Source organism: Ammospiza caudacuta, chromosome 6, assembly GCF_027887145.1.
Source record: "Ammospiza caudacuta isolate bAmmCau1 chromosome 6, bAmmCau1.pri, whole genome shotgun sequence".
Taxonomy (NCBI): Eukaryota; Metazoa; Chordata; class Aves; order Passeriformes; family Passerellidae; genus Ammospiza; species Ammospiza caudacuta.
In genome coordinates this window covers 50130687-50151208 of record NC_080598.1, presented here as the reverse complement: position 1 = coordinate 50151208, position 20522 = coordinate 50130687, and the positions used below count along the sequence as shown (strand labels likewise).

Sequence of the window (20522 nt, the reverse complement as noted above, 5' to 3'; positions counted from 1 at the left end):
AGCTTATTTGTATCTCTTCCGTCTTCTCCCTCCCATGGTGTTATTCAGTGACTGCACTCCCCTTTAAGTGGCAAAATACAATCCACCATATTGCAGATTTCTTTAAGATGACCTTCTTTATAAAGACATGCATTTGGGCATTGTGTAGCCCAAATCTCACGTTACTACAGAGCTTTTGGCTTTTAAACTGGAGAAAACTCACTGACCAGTGGAGAAAGTTTCACTGACTGATAACCTGAGGCAGAAAGATGAGGGTGAGGAAATCAGCAGTGGATTCTCAGGCATGCCCAGTTACTGGTGGGAAAGAACCATCTCAAAGCTGCACTCCAGAGCTGCCCCAGGCACCTGCCAGGAGTCCCTGGGGAGCAGCACCAGCTCCCACCCCCATGGCACTGCCCACAGGCACTGTGCATCTTCCTTCACACTGTTCCAGGCCACAGGTCAGAGCTGGGGACTCAAAGCTCAGCTGTTGTGACTCAGCTTCCTCAGCCAGCCATGACTCACAGCCCTGTGAGCCCCTGCCCTGCCTGGGGCTTGGTCTCCTGCAAAGAAGGGCCTCCAGCACCTGCAGTAAGGACACATCCCCCTGGTCTCCTCTCCCCCTCCTCTGTGCCCTGCCCCTTGTTTTCCAGCCAGCAGACAATCCCCCTGCAAGGAAATGCTCAAGATTGTCTCTTGTTCAGGTTCATATCTCCTTCCCCAAACCAGGTATTTCCTCCTTTTACTTCTCCCTTTGTTCTAGCCCAGGCCCAGCAGGTTGTTATTTTGGGCTGACTACTCCAATGTAGGCATTTTTTATAGAGACAAAGACCATGTAATTCTCAACAGTCATTCCTAGCATCAGCTTATGTTGGATCAGCAGGAACAGTTTAACCTCAGTGTCTGCACCCATACCAGACTGCAATGTGTAATTTAAAATGTACTTCAAGAAAAACAATCCCTTTCCCTTACTCTTCTCTCACAACTGGAAAAATCATGTTTGGCAAGTTTTTTCTTTTTCCATAGTAAGAATCATATTTCAGTCAGGGATTTTCATTAAACATCTACCATTAATAATTTCTGTAGTTTGAAACCCATCTGCTTTGCAATTCTGACACAGGAAACAAAAATAAAGACAAAACCCAGTCCTACTCTGGAAAATGAACCAAAACCCAAGAGTCTGAATTTGCTTGAATATCCAGCTATTAAATAAAGCCCTTTGTACAGATGATGGTTTTAAGGGAGGTTTTTGTTTTTTTTTTCTGTCAAGAACTACATGCTCACTTTGGCATTCTGAGTTGCAGGTATCCATAACAGACCAGGCTGCACCTGTACATGCTCACATATATGAGCAAATTGCTTGGATTGGGACTATGGATTGTTTCTGTGCCAGGAAGCTCTGCCACTAGGGAGCTTGAATGTCAGGCAAAGAAATATACTAGTCTGAGTGCCTCTGTGTCAGGAGTTTCCACATATAAGTGCCTTGCCACTGCATAGCTGCTTCTCCTCACATTTACAGTTAAATCGCATAAAACACCACAAATCACCAGGAATTAGTCTAGTCTGCTAAAGAAGACTAGGTACAAAAAGCTGCTGAAGCTCAAGGACAGAAGTTTTCAGCAGGTGATATATATAAATAGGACTGTCCCTGCTCTGGGAGGTCACAGAAGGTAACAAAACCAAGCATATTTCTCAGCAGGCTGGAATTCATCATACAGAGACCCACAGCTCTCCTGGGACATTTTTGGGCAGCCTGCAAACAAGTAAGAACAGATGGAAGAATAGTAAGAATAGTGCTTTAGATGTGTCATTACTCGAGGTACCAGCGCCATGAGGACCAATGCTCGGCCCAGAATTTATTCTGAGCAGTGGCCGTGTCAAGCAGCCTGCACAGGGTTGCCATGGCTACTTGGATCTGCTCCCAGCACAGCACCCATGGGGAAATTCTGCCTTGCAAGCTCCTGAGGGGAGCATCTTCCTTGGGAGAAAATGTAACACTTTTCTCTTCACCTGTTTTTTTTCTAGACACCTGCTGACACCAGCAGACGTCACTGATAAGCAGAACTTTTCTTTTGGATGGCAGATGATGGGTTTGATACAGGAACCTGTCTTGTGGGAATGGTTGCCATTCACCTGTGGAGATCATTATGTGCATCCTGCTGCACGCTTCTGATTCTTGGAAAGATGCAGAAAATAGCAATCTTGAACAGCTAAAAGTGCTTTGCTGACTGTTGGGGACAATATTTCTGCCCCCCAGAGCCACTGCTGCCTTCAAGGCTCTCTGCTCTGAGAAGACAATCAGGAAGAGGTGATTTTCTCTGGCTGTGGGTGTGTTGTGGGTAGCTGGGGATATTTCACTGACATGAGAACTGCTGCTCAGGGAGGGATCGTGATGCTGCCATTTATAGGAACTCATGACTTTAGCAGAATCTACAAGCAGACATCTGCCACACTGCTGTAATCCTGATGAAAAGTGCAGAGAAAAAATTCACCTTTCTGGGGCTTGTAAAACTAGATCCAAGGCACCTTAAGAGCAAGGAAATATCTACATCTCACCATAACAGTGCCCGAATGTCAAGGATATGATCAAAAGCAAGAAAAAAATAGGATGGGTTCTGTGAGCCAAACATATTGCCACAGCATATCGAGTTTTACCTGATATTTAGAAGCCCATTGAAAAAATGTCACCTTCAGGAAATAAAAGGGGAAATGTGTAGATTGGTGGGCAATTTTGAGTAGTCTGAAACAAAGAGATAAGAATTAATTGAATTTTTCTTATGGGTGACAGAAGCAATACCAACGTGAATTAATGGTTCCTTGGGGACTATACTCTGTTTTTGTGTCCTTTGGCAACTCAGTAAATGAGCAGAACATGGCCAGGTTATGCACTGTTATACATATTTATGATTGTCCCATCTTCCTCTTCCAAACACCAGCATGGTCTGAAGAATAATCATCTTTAGGCACTGACTCCAATCTGAATTCATGTTCCCTTTACTCTTTGGCTCTCCCCATCACTTCTCCATCCAGATGCAGATGTCTTTGAGTCACACTGTCCCTGAGCATTCTGCCTTCCTTTCCTCTCTGATTTTTTCCCCACAGAATTGTGTTTGCTAGTTCCATTGTTCTGGTTACATGGACAAACCAAGCCAATTTCCATCTTGTTGCTTACACAGGCTCATGGGACTCAATTACTTCAGCTTCTTCTTCTTCTCTAGTGGCACTGTAAGTGCTATCCACTTGGTTTTTCATTTGTTTTTGGTATCTGTGTAGTCCTTCAGAGACATCTGAATTCAAAGACGCAAATTCCTTATGTTGACAGAGGACTACTGAGAAAACAGCCATCCTCAGAAGTCTTGCCTGGATGTTCTCAATCTTCCAGATTCTGGGAAACTGAGAGATTTATCATTACAGGTGTGATTCCAGTTTTCTATTTCTATTTTCAGATTATAAATCCAGAGTGTCCTAACTAGAGGTGTTTTTCTCCTTTGGTATAAATCTCTGGTTTGACACCACAGCTGCCACAACCTTTGCAGTCAGCAGCACAGGCCAGCTTTGCTTTTGTGCTACCCTCAGTGAGTAAACCTTGCTCTGAGCATCACTCCAAGGCAGAGGCTACCAAAATTCTCACTCCCAGACCCTGACAGTTCAGGTTAGCAGCTTAGCAGTTTCCTGCCACTGGGGAAGGAGCCCTGGGTGTTTTAATGGAGTGTTACAGTGACTGCTGCAGCCCCAAAGCTGAGGCTGTTGTGTCTGTCACCATTCACTGTGCTTGTCCTACCTGCTGTGCTTGGCAGAAATGTGTGACAGTGTGATGGAATTCCTTCTGGTTATTGTTCCAGTTCCCCAGTTCTGACCCTTATTCATGCAATTGGCTCCTGGTGGTTTTAAGAGAAAGATCCTCAGCTGGATGGTTCTAAAGGAGGGAAATTTAGCCCTCATTGGCAGAAGTCCTTAGTGTGTTTAAGGTACTTTTCTGCAACATCTCTGTTGGGAAGTTCCTGGTATCTGTCTCTAGCATTGTTTCTTGTGTTATTTCTTGATGACTTTGTGGATGGTAGTATATGGCCTTCTAGTGCAGTGTTTTTGTAAAATACTGACACTGTTTATCTTTTTTCTCTTCTCAAGGCCTTTTTATTTATTCTATAACCTGATGCCTCTGCTTCTTCCACATGATTTCAAAGCTGTAGTTTCAGTTTTGGTTGCACAATTCTAGACTGTCCTGGTCAACCTATGTTTTTTTGTCTTTCTTGTCTTTCCTAGTGTGCTTTACTTAACTACCAGTTGTTTCTGGTCTTTTTCCTCATCAAGGAAGGGCTGAAACTTTCCCCGTTTGAACTTCTGCCTGAGTCTCCTGTTGTGCATCCAACTCCTGCTTTTTCAAAAGATTTCAATTTTATGGTTTCCTACAGAGTTTAATCTTTCTGGCCATGATGAAAAAAAATCACTGTTCATGGCAGTTTCAGGGAAATTGGAACTAATGAATTATGAAAGTGATAAAGTGTTAATGAGCTTGGTTGTAGAGTATAAGAGAAATCTATTTTTAAACTATGTTCTTCACTAAGTATAATTATGTTGGGCTGAACAAAGTGTCATTAAAGAAGATGGAATCACAGGCTTTTGTACTCTTCTCAGGCTGGAGCTGCATAGAAGGGTCACTCTGTAGATGAAAGAAGCAGTAGATGACAGTTCCCCTCTACCCTGTGTGCATGTTCTGCTGCTAAGATAAGGAGCTGTCCCCACACCTAACAGCCACAGGGGTCTTGACCACTCCACTGTGTTTTGGCTCATCCACATTCACCCAGGCAGATGGGCAGCACCTTGGTGTGCACTGAGGTTTAATGCCTTTAATTCAGTTTAAAATCCCAGTGCTGCCTGGTCTCGTTGTCTCTGCTGCAGGATGCTCAAGCAGGAATATGTTACAGGCATTTTGCTGCTCTGCTTCCTCCTCATTGCCATCAGCTTCAGCAGGGTGAGGGGGTGCCTCTCACAGGTACTCCAAGTACAGCCAACTCAGCTAAAAGAAAAGTGTCACAGCTCCTCAGTGCTTTCCTAAAAGGTATCCATGTGGATAGCACTGCCAGCTATTTCAGGGATTAAGAGCAGAGCACATGCTGGAGAGCAGCTCTTCAGTTTCAGAGCCCTTGCCTTACTTGTTAGGTCCTCAACCCCATATCCCCTTTCCAGGTATGGAATAATGTGGAAATTCCAGCATTTCTTCAGCCAGAGGAGATCCAGGACTTCTTCCAGGGGAATTCCCAGGACCAGATGTCAATATGAGATACAGCTGAAGTTCTAGATGCAGCCACAGAGGGTCTGCTTTTGCAGGAATAAGGTAGGGAACATGGCCTTTCTGAAATACTGAGTTCTGAGGGGGATACTCAGGAGAGTGGGATAACATATTCAATCACTGTGGACCCTGCACTAAGCAGCTGAGCAAGAGTTGGGATCATTGCTGGAGAAGTCACATTTTTGCTGGTCATTCAGCATCCATTCATACATTACAGTGGCAGTACAGGATTTATGCTGCCCAGCTGCCCACTAAAACTGTCAGGGCTGAGGCCATGGCTGACAAGACAAACTTGATATAGATACTTGTAAGTTACTCTCAAAAGGCAAATTTCCTTGGTAAAACCTTGTGAAGCATTCAGATATATAAAGGGTCTCCCCTGTGCCTCATGGAACAGGAAACAGTGCTATGATTTGAAATTCTGGGGATTTAGTTCTTAGCAACAGTCTCCAGGTCCTATGGATAACTCTTGAGAATCAATCCTTATGTGAAAAATGCATGCTATCATGCAGATGTATTTTATTAAAAAATGTTTTTCTCCATTTACTTTGAAGAAAATTTTATTTCTCTGGCTCTAAGATACAATGTGAAATGCCATAGTGCTGAGGTTAATCATACAGAAAAAGGAAGTTTGCCAAGTGTTTTAAGGGAAGACATTCAGTATTCAGAATCACATTCTGCAAGAGAGACTTCCAGGAAGAAAAGCCTTTACAAGCAAGATCACTTCCAAAGATGACTGATGAAAGGGAATAACCCACTTTGAAATGGCAGAGGTCAATAGGGTGGACAAAAAAAGGAAAAATAATACACTAATACACTTCTGCTTCCTAGAGCTGCAATCCCACCTAGCTGACAACCAGGTGAAAACAGGTTGTTTTCTTTTGTTTCCTGCTTCTGAGTGGGATAGATTGCACTGTCACTGACTGTGAGGGTCCTACTCAAGGGTCAAAGAGTGAGGTCCTTAATGCCCTCATTTCACTTCAAACAGTATCTTATTTACCTCATTTACAAATCTAAACTCATGTTTATTCAGCTCTATGAGATCTTTAGATAGCACTGTCCAAGGATAAAAAAATATAATTTGTTTCAGTTAGCCCCTGAGACAAGGGCACTTGTATTATGGGTACTGATTTAGAGTGGCTGTTGTAAAGCCAGTAAGCTTTTTGGGTTGTGTTCAAGGAGCTAAGCAGAGCAGGGTAAGACAATATTATCCTAGAACAGCACGCATAGTCTCCAGTTCTGATTACACACAGATTTTGCATTTTGCCTCTTGGGAGTGAAAAAGAAGGGAAAAAAAAAGCCAAAGTAAGGATTAACAAAGCTAACAAGACCCCAAGGGCTTCTTTCCAAAATGCTTTCCCTACAATCCTATCGGTTTAAAGCTTAGAGTAAAAATGAAAGTATTTGTATGGAGAGATGGGAGGCAACTGTTCAGGATGAGAGTTAAAAAAAAAAAAAAAAAGAATAAAGCTACCTGTTATAAGCAACCAGAATGTTTCCAAAACAACTTGTAAATCACAGAGAAGCCTGGCACTGTTCAATCTTGAAAAAGCAGCTGCACAAGTGTTTAATGTTTTAAATTAAGCAGTGTGTCAAAGTGGTGTGGAACTCAGCTCAAATGAGAAGGACTTGGTGAGGCTTTCTGCTTTCCTTGTGCACATCTGCATTTAGGAGAGAAATTATGGACTTGCACAAGAGGTTATAAAATGTGTCCTCATACGATGTTTTACAATATCCCCAGGCCCGTGGTCACTGCTCTTGCCAAACCAAAATTCTGGGCTCCTAGCTCAGAGTATCTCCTGAAGGGGAACTCCTTGACTAACCCACTTTTCAGGGTTAACAGTGATGTGGGTAATGGAGAACTCATCCTTGGCAGCCAGACTGACCTCGGGAAGATGTCTAGGTTAGACATCCTTAGGGGACTAGACATCATTCAGTGTCTTATCTCCAATCAAACCACAGGCAGCAGACTAGACAAAGATAATGTCTCCTATGCCCTCATTACAGCCCAGATGGGGCTGGCCTTTGGTCTGGTACTGCCTGTGGAGGCAGATGAGTTCCAGAGCTGCCCAGTTATCCCATGCCATGGAGCTGACTTGCTCAGTGGGAGCTTTTCCATGCCAAGAAGTTGTGTAGGTGATGGCAGACTTTTCCTGTTAATGATGAACAGGGGAAATAAGCCCATGCAGAGCCCTGGGTGATGCAGGCAGATTGTTATCTGTGTCTGAGAGAGGCTCATCTGAAGATAACTAGGGTAGCTCTGTATCTCACAGGCAGCAACAGGAACTATGTAAAGTGACAACATTTATCAGTCTACCCTCCTAAATGGCAAGGTGTCTGCCCAGAGGCCTCCTTAAATGCAGTTAAACTCCTTAAAATGTGAACCTGAAGGTTATCTACATATTCAGCTTTTCCAGTCTCCCCTGCTAAAAATACACAAACTTTTACTCATCAATTTGCTAATCCTTGAAAAAAAAAGCAGTCTTGGACAAATTTTGCTGCTGCAATGTATCATTTGCTTAATTGAGATGGAATCAGACAGTTTTGGGGAAAGAAGGGAAGAGGGATCTTCTGTCCCATGTGTTGATAGCTTGTTATTTTTTCCAGCAAATTTCTTCTTTTTTCAGGCTTGTCAGGCCCAGAGCTGACAACAGATTCTTGCTTTGCTTCAATCACATGCTCCATCATGCAACAATAAAGGAAAACATTCCTCTTAAGTAGATTGGAAAAATTGACTCTCCACTCTACAGCAGCTGAACTGCCTGTCAGGCTGTACAAAAAGCACACAAAAGAAGTCTGAATAGCTGTGTTGATACCTCAGTCAAGAGCTCAGCAAGCAAAAGGTCTCTCTGCAGCCCAGTAAATACAATCATGGCCAGGATGGGCTTGCTCAGGGCTGGTGATGCACAGCTGGCCAAACCCTTTCAGCAGCCTGTGCCTCAGCCCTCAGCCTGTAAAACTGGTGCCTTCCTTTGGAAAAGTCACCTGAATTCATCTTGGCAGGGAAGGGAAAGGTCAGCTCCCCATCCTGCTGCCAGCAATGCTCTGCCTAGGGAAGATTGGCTGCTATGGGGCAATTTGGCCACAGTTTTGCATTGACCTCCCACCCATCCCAGCAGTGCTTTTGCCCTGCCTGCAGCCTCCTCTCCTGGCACCATGAGGCACCTCTGATGGCTCCTGCCTCTGTGGCCAGCCTGGAGCACACTGGAGGCTCATACAATCATTCAGCACTACAGGATGTGCCCCATCCTTGCTGCCCCTTCCACCTGGTTCTGACCTCTCTCTCCAGTCTGCCACCAACCCTTCCCAAAGTTACCTGTAGCCCCTCAGTCTTTTACCACTCTTTAATCTCCATTCCAGACTTTATCCCACACAATCCAGCATATGGTGACACCTCCAAGGAAGCATTTCCCCCCACACTGTCCTGCTTTCACACCCCACATTCACATTTCCTTCCTTCCCAGCCAGAACCTGCACAAGGCAGAGAAAGCCAGGGAGCAGAGGGGCTGCAGGGCAGGGACATGGGCTGCTGGCAATGGGGAATGGCAGAAGCCCTTCCTGTGGCAGCACAAAGTTACAGTCTGAGCTCACATAAACCTGACTCTTTCTCCTCAGGAGAGGGCCCATGCCCTTTCCCACCTACTTCATTGTCCTCCTGGGGCTGCAGGACCTCCACTGGTTGCTGGGACAACATATATTCAGTTGCTGGGACAATATCTATTCAGTAAAGTCATATTCTGTAGTGCACTTGAAGAAGCTGAATGACCTTCCTGACTGGAAGACAAGTCTCCAGGGCAGTTCATGAGGGGGCTGCCAAGTCAGTCCTCTCTTTGGTGTATGGCTGAATGCCAGAATGGGTTATCAAAGACACCCACACACAACCCAAAACCCCCAAAAAAGCACCACCTTGATCTTTTCACTCTGTAATGTCAGGTTCAGCCTCTCATCTATTCAGAGGAAATCAAAGCTATAAATAGACCTACCCTGCTTTCATGCCTTAGTTTACAGAATTAAGAAACCTTCTTTCTGGTATTGGATGTTGCAGGGTTTGCACTGAAGGAGGCCAACTACATTGTTTAAAGTGACCATTTTAAAAAGAGCTGTGGTACCATTACAGTGAGAACAGAAGTAACTAAATATACTTTCTGATGGGCCCTTCTGCCTGCAGTCTGATGAACCAGAGATTGTTTTGAGAGGTTTGACTTGGGAAGGGTGGAATGGACATTAACTCCTTGGATTGTCCCATGCCAGCTGAAAATTCCCTTCAATATCTGTGCAACAACAGTCCAGGAGCACTGCAGTGTTGTTGATGGCACAGGATGAAGTCTATTTCAGCCTGCAGCAAGATCAGCTCTCCAATATGCCTAGGGGCATAGAATTACCCCTGGGGGGCATTACTGGGCCTTTTCAAGTATGTTCAAGTACCTGATAGGAGTTGATGCAAATCTGCACTGATTAAATAAACTGAGCACATTCTGTCTTTCCCTATACACAAAGTGAGAAGCTGAAGAAAGGAAGGTTATGGGTTTTGGGGAGATCACAGGCGACATACTAGAAAATATATGTTTTGTTTATTTTTCACCATTATCCCTCTGTGAATCTTAGCAGTATTTCTTCAAGAAGCTGGACCTTAGAGAATTGGAAGTGCTTTTGCTGCCCTACTGAGACATCCCTTCTGAGAACTGCTGTCTGCCCTTCAGCTCACCCACAGCCTGGCTCAGTGTCACTTGTGGGATCCCTCAGGCTGGCAGGGACAGCAGGAGATCTCTGGCCCAAAATCCTGCTGAAACCAGGACAATGAGGTCAAGCCAAGTCACTCACAGCTTCATCCAGCCCAAACTTGAAAACCTCCCAGGAAAATCTGCAAGTGCTACACAAATAAATGTCTTTATCTTGGAAGTCGGGGTCAGGTATACCAGCACATGCACCAGTTTATTCATTTTAGCTATGAAGTGAAGGATCTCATCTTTCTCACCTCAGTCTGTACCACAGATTTATATCTCCATCTTCACTCTACTTCAGAAGGGATCCAAAATAAATGCAATTAAAATTATTTTTCTAAATGGCAGATTGTCTTCTTATAGGTTGTTTCACCATATATTCTGTTATTCTGTTTTCTGAGTATTACCAAAATTGCAAGGTTTTTCTCTGCATTTGTGATGGAAAAAAAAAATAAAAATCTGCCTATCTTCAGTCTAGTTCCTGATTCCAGGAGACAGAGCGTTAGCAAAAGGGCTTGCAAAACTGAGGAAGCTATTGCGAGAGCTGTCAGCACTTCCACAGAAATATTCATATCACAAAGTCCATCTGCCCAACTGGCTCCTTGCTTTGAAGGAGTTAAATTGTGAATAGGTTGCGGCTATCCTCCTATTTTTTCCCGTGACCTCATTTGTGCAGAATTACAATGCAGTGGGAAAACACCACCTGACCATACTGTGACATGTTAGCAGCAAGTACTTTAGTCCCTGAGTTCCTTAATCCAGCCCCAGCATTATGTATTAAAATAAACATTAACAAAATTAAACAGGGAAATCTGCCATAAATGACCATATTTGGCCATGTCAGCTGGGTGCCAGAGGAGTGCAATAGGGCAGTCTATTGCCAGCATCTGGAGGTGCTTGAGCCAACAGAGAGCATCCACTGAGCTGTTCCTACTCCATCTGCCTGCTGTGATGTGCAGTGTCCTCACAGCACTGGGACACACTGACCCATGCAGGCACACTCAGGAATTTGCCTCCTTCATGCCTGAGCTCTGCCATCATGCCAGGTGTGCCCACAGCCCTCACCTCAGGCTGGCTGGGATGCAGACCAGGGCTTTCAGCAGCTTTGCTTAGAGCTGAACCTGCAAAGATGAGCAATGTCCATCCCCTGTTGCTCTAGTGCCCCTCTGTAAACATGCTGCTGCCTGATCACTGTTGTTTAATTTCCATCTGGGACTGTTACAGGACAGTCAGAATGACTGCACATGTCCTGTTTATCTGTGCAAATGGCATTAGTCTACAATAAAAAGCTGTGGAGTTTTTTCCCATCTGTGCTTGGGAAGGAGGAATGGCAGTGTTGAAGGGACTGAAGTGACTTTGAGAATTAAGCTTGCTTTCACATCTTTAGACTGCACCTACCTGGGATCATTAGGGCAAGGAAGTATATTGTAAAATCTTCAGTAATCTTTTCCTGTTGATTTCACATTTCCTAACATCCAACATGGAAAGGAACACCTTTGCTCATCTAAATTTCTGTTTGGCCTCCCCAGCAAGATCTGCCTTCCTGCTTCCTCTGTGTCTGGTGTAACTCTTCTTTCTGTCCTGATAGAGTTTGCTGGCAGATGTTCACTGATGGATGTACAAAGTGGTCAGACCCTCACAAACTTTCATGGCAAGAAGGTGGAAGCAGTTAGAGAATTACCCAGGCAGGTTAAACTGCTGCTGTGTGTTTTACTTGAGTTGTAATCCTTCCCTAAATCCCTCCTGTCTCAAGCATTTCATATCAAACTCCAGTCTGCACTTCCTGAGCTCAGTCTCACTTTGAGAAAGGTCAAATAAGGTGACCAGGGCAGACACTGAATTTCTTTATCAACATCCTTTTTTGCTACCAGGCTTGCAGTTTTGTAGCAGCACTCAGTGATTGCTGTAAAACTGCTTTGGAGAGCAGTAATTGCCTGCACCTTTTCTGTCAAGGTACATTGTGGGTCCTCAGCACAAGCTCATCCCACATAGCCTGGAGTACGGCTGCTGTCCATAAACCAGAAATTGAGTGACTGTGTCCAATGGCACCGTGTCTCATCCTTCACAGGAGGTATTAATCATGCTCTGGACATTTTTGTATTACTTGGAGATAATTTATTTTGGTTTTCCTGTTTGATTTTGCTAAGGTTATTTCAAGACCTCTGTTTCATTCCAGCTTATTCAGAGTTGATCTGCAGAGAAGCTTGGAGGGTCAGAGCACAGAGAACTTTAAGTCTCACGATTTTCCTCTAATAAATGAAATAACCACACTAAAGCCAAGGCTTCACTACAAACCCCTCCTTCAGCTGTGCACTCATTGATTTTGGGGGGCTCAACCCAGCCTTGGCCCCATGTGTTGCAACAGATGCTTCTGATCAGTTGTGTCTGGTGGCAGACTGTCCCCCCAGGTACAGCTTAAATAAGGAACAGCAGCTGCACAGCACGGGCTCATGTGGATTGCCTCCAGAAATACACCTGCAGTGAGCCAAGCCCCTGCAGCAAGGGGGGAGGCAGGAGCAGGGTGACAGGAGATGGGCAGCTACGGCAGCATCAGACCAGCCTCAAGGCCCTTATAGCATGAACCTGAAGAGTTCAAGGTGGACTTAGCAAATAAATACCATTGTTATTTCTATTTATAAAAATCTAATGATATGAGCAGTATTCTGTGAAATTTTATTTATTCTGTGAAATTGCAGATACTTCTGTTTAGTGCCATTTTGCTTACTTGGAAAGGAATCACTTCCTTTTTTCTTGGTACAGAAGAGCTTGGAAAACAATTACTACATACCCACACCAAAACATATGTAAAAGATTGCTGAGAAGTATGTGATCAATTTATCTGTTTTGTGAAATCAAATTATCTTCAGATATTATTCACAAAATTTCCAGAACAAAAGGAACGGTTAACCTCAGTTTATGGTGATAGAGCATTTCTCTTCTAAAGAACTTTACCCCTGTGGCAGGGGTACTTTCTTTGTGAAAGTAAAAGCCACTGTCACTACCTGCACCACGTGGTTTGTGGCACTCAGATGCTTCTTCCAAGCTCTCAGTGTAGGCTACTTCAGAAATGCACATGTACTTAAAGTTCTGATTCTCCCCTTTTTAATACTGCTGCAATGGAGCTGAGGTCAGCAGGATGACTTGTGAAGGTTTATCCGTGAGAAGGAGAGGGAATTGGGGCCTGAGGTTGCCACCAGGCTGCTGAGAAGAGCCAAAGGCAGGAGCCAGCTGGGGAAGGGCTGCTCAGTTTGTGAGGCTGGGGCCCAGAAAGAAGCAGAAGTAAAGGGCAACTCTCAGAACAGAAAGTGCACAAGTAGTCGAGATTTTGGCAAAGATTGAGAGGTAGATGCCAATACTGCATCTCTAAATGGTAGAAATCTTGTAACAAGCTTTAGGTCTGGGAAATTTCCACTGCTTTGGGTAAGAAGTAAGGGATCCTTCAGGCCAAGTACAAAATCACAGAGATCCAAGGCTTTGAAAATTGCCAGGTTTCTCAACTTTCTGATGAACCACATGGTACCTGATATCAGATATTTGGCCTCTTCTATAGCTACTGATACCACTGAGATTTAGCCTTCCTGTCTCTGTAATAATTAGAACCAAAAAGAACTAGAAGAAAAAATTTAAAGTCCATTCTCCTGCTGTCTTTAAGGGCTACTTCACAGAAGAGGTAGAAATTTCCCAATAAAAAAAAAAACAAAGGGAAAGAGGTTTCATTTCTTTATTCTCTTACTTAGTGGGTTCTTTGGGGATTTCCATTTAAAAAGAGAAATCACAATTAAATTCAGTCTTCCCAACAGAAAACGATACTTCCCTAAATCACCAAATATAAAAAAAGTTGCTATGAGGAAAAGAAATCGTAAAACAATGAACCTCTCTTACTTGGCAGTGCAATGCCAAGAGGATTCTGAAGGGTTTTTTTGTACTTCATTGAATGGCCATCTCTTTACTGAACACAGGGGCTGGGTAACAACAACTTCTGTACCATCATTGTGATACCAGGGAAAGCCTCCTCAGATCCTGACTGAAAAGTGGGATGCAATGAGAATGGCTCTACAAACAGTCTAGGACAAGAAGCAGCTGGCAAGGTTATCCTAAATAATAACCTGGTTGCAATTTGAATTTTGCTATGTTGCAACTTGAATTTTAACTGAAGGAAGACTCTCCATAAAATCAGAACTCTGTATGTCGAGACAAATTCGGATTTCAGTTTACATCTGAAAGCATCAACTGTGTGGAGTCTAAGGAGTTGAAGTGCGGTGAGGAGAAGGATTTGTTCCTGCTTCTCTGAAGGCTTTAGGAGGAGCCAGCTCTCAGAAAGGGACGAGCAGCTCTCCCTGAAGCACGTCACACGCATCATTGCTCATGTGTCAACCCAGACAGGGAAGAGATTTGCTGAAGCTAAAGAATAGGTGTTTGGAAAAACAAACCCTGCCAGTCCACAGTGGCCATCAGGCTGTTCAGCTGGGCTGTTTTACATAGTTCCAGGAGTGCAACACCCGACTTCCAGCTTGCATTCCACAGCAAGAGAATGTCTCTGGGGCTGCTCAGAAGTCTCCTACCCTGACACTTACAGAATACCAGGGGTGGGTGAAGGGCACATTGTTAATCTGAGGCAATCCAGACATACCAATCCAATACAAGCTTACTTGTCAAGGAAGCTCAGGCTCTAAATTCTTTTAAAGCATTTTGACATCTTTTAATTTTATTTCTGAAGGCAATGTAGTAATGCAATAAAAGCTAAAGTATTAATTAATGACCAAATTAATTACCAAATCTCTGTGACACAGCCTTACCATCTCCCCTTGCACTAGATACAGTCCTTTGGCTTTAGAAACAAAAATTCATTCAATTTCTTTTAAACTTAAAATCTGGGGTACTTACCCTAAATGAGAAAGGAAGCAAAAGAGAGACCACTTCTGTACCCAGTCTCATAAGTTCTTGTCAACACAGTGCAGGATGGAGAACTGAGAGGCTTTCTACCAACTGACATGCAACCCTGACAGAATCAAGCTAAATATAATGTGAATATCCACCATAGGAATGCAGGAGCCTCATGGCTGCTGGGATTGTTGCATGTGATAGAAGCTCTCCTGCTTTATGAATAAGAGCTGGATTTGAATTACCCTCCTCCACTTACTTTGCAACTTGCATGAAGGTGATGGAAACTGATTTAATTCTTGCTTCTACCAGGAAGCTTGTCTCCCAGTACATCCTTTGCATTAAGGTAGTGATAGATTAGAAAATGCCAGCAAGTTGGAAAAGCATGGCAGCAAAGTCTCTCTAGGTAGGCTAGCTCAGTGACATTTTTGTACTATATTTTACTTTGCCTGTCCTAAAATAAATCAAATTTTATGGCACAGGACACGAGTGAAGAAGTAACATTTCTAAACCTGACATATTTTAGGATGACACAATTTGATTTTTTTTAACTTTTATCCAAAGGAAATCTTGAATCATCTAAAAACTGATTCCCCACCATGAAAAATCTAAGTCCTAAGTCAAGTTCAAATAGCTAAATAAATAAAAGGTTTCTCTACCCTGCAGCTAACCCTTGCCCTTGTATTCTTAACTGAACACCTGAAGTTGTGGCAAAAGCTTTGCTGCTCCTGCCCTCACAGGGAACATTGAACATCTCCACAGCTGGGTGCTCCCAGGAGCAGGCAGGTGAGAGAGAAAACTTCCCAGGGATGCAGCAGCCAGACAGGGAGCTGCCCCCCGTGCAGGCTGTGGCAGATTGGGGTCTGGCCTTGAGATTAGAACAGTTTGAGAGATTCAGTTGTACCTCTGGCTTTAAAGTCTGTTTACAACGCAGAGGTATGTGGAGAAATATAGGAGACGGAAAAACTGAGTAACTGTAAAAGTTCATTTGAACAAGGGGAAAGTGATATTGCACACTGATCTGCAGAAAAACAAATGTTTTAGCAAAGAATAAAACAGCTTCTCTGGAGAGCTGGCTTTGGGACAGAGCTCAATGGCAGAGGATTTAAATGTGTTCAGATAAATAAACAGTGTGTAGTTATTTTTATGAACTCTTTTGAGTGTGTGTTTCTATGACTATCCTAAAACTCAGGTGTTTCCAAATATCCCTTTGAAAGTGGAAATCATGTGCCTTACACATCCATTTACACAGAGGGCTGTGTTAGACATGGCTGACTTTGGACTGGGTTAATTTTCACTTGGCTATCCAGCTGGGAATGGCACTGGGACCAGCAGCCACCTGCTCCCCTGGCTGGCTTTGAGAACAGCTCAGGGGTGGCTTGTGGTTCAGTGGGACTGGACCAGGTGCATGAAAAGGCAGCACAGCAGATGTCAGATGGCTGGTGAGCCCAAATTCAGTGGCTTGAATAGAGAGAGTCAGTGAGTTAACCAAACTCAATCTGCCAATGCTTCCCACTTCCCTCAAGACTTCCAGCTGGTGAAAGGCAGCTCCCCTTGCTTGATCAAAGCACTGGCCTCCTCATCTGGAGGTGCTTTATTTCCCTATTGTGAGTCTGTAAAGGATAACAGAAGGTGCAGGACCACAGGGGAGCTGAGGTAAAGCAGCTGCAGGAAATATTAACTGAGCTACATCACAAAAGCAAGATCAGCTGCCAGGCACAAGAGGAACCTGTTGAGTGCAAGTGAGATTACATAAATATTGGTGATCACAAGAGGACGCAGTACCTTAACCAGAGCAAGAGCAGAAAATGCAAAGACCTTACTTGATTTTTCTTCTTTAATGTTGTACTCCACCACAGCAGGAGCCTCGTTCTGCACTGGCAGGCGGACTGCAAGGACCATGTTGTTCACATTACCCTCCTTCCTAACTAAGAATATCTGAAAAAGGAGAAAAGAATCAAGAGCTCAGCTACATTATGTGAGCTTCTAAACTTCATTTTAGGTCATTGGCAATGTAGATTTTATCAGTACAATTCACCTTTAAATAGCCTTATTTTAGCTTCATTCCACTTAGCTATGCTTTATACAACAAAAAATAATGGGGGAAAGGACATTTCATCTAAGTGAAATTCAGACCTGCCAAGGCACTCACAAAGTTTCTATGCATCACTGATATCCCACTTATGCCTAAAGCAAACTGTTTCACCAACTGAAGATTTAAAACTGCACTCCCAGTTTGTTAAGTGATGGTCCTCACACCAGTGCCCTAAATCACAGATGAGTCACCCCAGAATGTCCCAGTCCAGGTCTAAAGCAAGGGTGTCACTTGTACATTTAGTCAGTAAGGATTTGAGTGTCCATGAGAGGAGCATAAGGCCAAAGGCTCTGGTGGCCACAGTGCCCATGGCAGAGCTTTTTGTGGGACCAGAAGATCATTCAGCATGGTAGGTATCCTGTGAGGACCCTTGTCCAACCCCCTGGGGGAGGCCATGAGGCCAGACCAAGTTTCTCAGGGATTTGTCTGTACCAGCCTGGAGAATGTCCAAGGCTGGAGACTGCGCAGCCTCTCTTGGCAACCTGTCCCACCACTTACTGTCCTCACAGGGACAAAATGCTCCCCTGCACCCAGTCTGGACCCTCTGGTGTCTATGTACACTGCTGCCTCTTGTCCCCCCACCCTGCAGAGCTGAGCACAGCCTGCCTTCATGCCTTCATCTTCCCCATGAGCTCCCTGCAGGTGCCAAGGGTTGCTGTGTGGTTCCCTGAAGGTGTTTTCTGGCTGGACAAGCCCTGGTTCCACAGCCTCTGCTCAGTGGGCTGTGCCCAGCTGGCTGGCCACCATCCCTACAGCTCCTTTCCCACAGAGCTGCTCCACCAAGAAAAAGGAAAAATGCCTCATTCTTTGTATTGTATGAGATCCTAATTAAAGGATTATGTTTCTAATTAAAGCTCATTGTCAGGGATATTTTTAGCTTGTATCTAGAAGGTGCAGATGCAAAGACAAAATAATCTTCACATTCATCTGTTCTTTGATAGTGAGCTTAGGCAGAAAGGACATGATTTTTAAAAACTGATAATGATTTTTAAAAAACGGAATTAAAAAATCAAGCTAATTTTCTAGTCTGGATATTAATATTAGAAAGAGAAGTATGAGTTGATAAAATCATTAATCAACTGTAATGTATGGAAATCTAGCAAAAAACCATTAATTTCTTGGGCAGAGGAATTTTAAAAAAAGCTTGTCTAGAAGCCAGGACCTTTCCCTGCATGAGTCCCAGTCCTAAGGGCATCTCCAGTCCCTTTGAAGCCCCCATGCTGAACACACAGCTTTGGGGCTGCTTCTCAACCTCACACAGTGCTGTCATCTTGGCCTCTGAGCTCAGGAGAAATGGAGCCCCAGGGCCTCATGTCGACCATCAGGGCAGAGAAAATGCAAATAAATGCACAGGTGTGTGCCCCAAGCAGGCTGATTTCTGCAGGACAGTCCCACATTCTGCTGCAGTAAGTGTCTACAGGCAGGTGGCACCTGCAGGGAGAGGCTCTCCCTTGCCCAGGTCCTACCACCCACATGCCACTGCTGTCCCTCTAACCAGCACCATCTTATAGTGCTACATCTGAAATTTAATCTGAGCAACCAGGGAAATGAAACCTGGAAGTGAATCACTTCTTTTTTCCTGATGGGCACGCCTGGTTGCCATGGATCCAGAGGCTAAAATTGGGCTCTGGCTGTTCAGAGAAGCAGGAGGTGGAATTTCTGAGCTGTGCTGAGCCCTGAGTGCTGTACTTCCCCTGGGTCAGGGCCAGTACTGAAATCAGTCTCTTCTATGCTCACCACAGGTGGGAATGGTGCTGCCCAGTTCCAGGTGGGCTCTCAGAGGGCAGGAGGCTCTGCCCTTGCCATGGACATCTCTGATGCACCAGCTCTTCTCCTGCCTGCTTCCCACTGCAGCTGAAGGCCGTGCCCAAGGACAGCTGAGCAGGAGGAACAGAGGCAGGGTGTTCCCCCAAGCCACTCAGAGGTGGGGAACTCCCAGCCTGCAGGGAATGGATAATGCCTGAGGGGGCTTGGGGCCATGCGTGGCTATCACAGACTCCACTTCGAGACAGAGCTTACAGAAAAACAAAGATCTTGCTCAATCTAATTGAGAAATCTGATTCAGGGTGAGGTGCACTGCACAGCCCATGCTGCTCAGGTGAATCCCACTGGAAAGTGTCACTCAGCTGTGCCAGCATTTAGCCCTGGGATGGACTGACTTGGCCAAGGGACAGGTCCAAACATCCTCAGAGCAGGTGTGCCCTGACATAAATTCAGGTCATTTACACCCTCCCTTCCCAAAGGATCCAGCCAGGACAGCTACAGCCCGCTATGCCTCACCTCTCAGGAAAGGGGAGCAGCTCCCTTTGGCACAGAGCTGTTTTCCTTAAGCAAGCTTTGCACAAGTGCATAATTCTCTAATACTCTGTTCATGCAAACCAGATATCAATGTGGCAATAAAAATTACTCCCAGCAGCTCCCTGAATCTAAGGCCCTTTCCTTCACAGATTTTTTTTTCATTGCTCCAGATCAGGAAAATCACCATACTTCTGGTGGTGGATGGGAAGCCATCTCCATGAATCTATAAATGAACCCAGAGATAATATTCCTTTTTTTCCCAAAGCCAATATATCTGTTTTGTGCTGTTGAGAGAGGTAAAGTGTCAAATGGTAATGAAAACAGAGAGCAGTCTGCTGAATATTCTTGCTTCCACATAAGAAAAGCACTGCTCTCCTAACCAAGGACAGGAAATGTGGTTGTCTGAACTGAAATTGCTTTGGACTTACCCCTGCTGTTTCTTTGCCAAGGATCGCCCCAGCCCTTTCCTGGCTCATGTTCAGCTGCAGCCACACAGGACACGTCTTGATGAGTTTGTCAAGGATGCTGATCCCTGGGAGCTGGAGGCAATTTCGCACAGCACTGGCCTGACAGAGATGTGTCTCCTTCCCCTCTTCACTGGCCTCTCTGAGAGGGCTGAAACACAGCAAGGGAGTCCCTGGTAAGCAGAGATGCAAACAGAAACCTGGGGGGAGAGGACTCCCCAGCCCAGACACGGGCACTCAGACATCAGGAATGCTCCTGGAGGGGCACCAGACCACCCCAGGCACCAAGGCTGTCATGCCAGCAGGCTGGCAGGGGGCTCTGTGCTGGCCCTGCTGGTTTGGGCTCACCCCTCAGTGCTGCTCAAGCACAGACACAGGTAAGGATGCACAGACACAGGTAAGGGATGCACAGACACAGGTGAGGAATGCACAGACACAGGTAAGGGATGCACAGACACAGGGAAGGATGCACAGACACAGGTAAGGATGCACAGACACAGGTGAGGAATGCACAGACACAGGTAAGGATGCACAGACACAGGTAAGGGATGCACAGACACAGGGAAGGATGCACAGACACAGGTAAGGGATGCACAGACACAGGTAAGGGATGCACAGACACAGGTGAGGAATGCACAGACACAGGGAAGGATGCACAGACACAGGTGAGGATGCACAGACACAGGGAAGGATGCACAGACACAGGTAAGGGATGCACAGACACAGGGAAGGATGCACAGACACAGGGAAGGGATGCACAGACACAGGGAAGGGATGCACAGACACAGGTAAGG

At 44.9% G+C, this 20522-nt stretch overlaps 1 protein-coding gene across 2 annotated transcripts in view; it reads right to left on the bottom strand.

Moving 5' to 3' along the window:
- The window catches only part of RIN3 (Ras and Rab interactor 3), a 65580-nt gene that overhangs the window by 26377 nt on the left and 18681 nt on the right, over nt 1-20522 (bottom strand). Inside the window, exons 2-3 of one of the 2 annotated variants that reach the window (XM_058807212.1) lie at nt 19693-19879; nt 16695-16809 (exon numbers count right to left, since the gene is read on the bottom strand). In XM_058807212.1, coding sequence (XP_058663195.1) covers nt 16695-16809; nt 19693-19879 — 302 coding nt within the window. Of the gene's footprint in view, nt 1-16694; nt 16810-19692; nt 19880-20522 lie in introns of those variants that run through there. The other variant, XM_058807213.1, reaches the window with a different exon arrangement.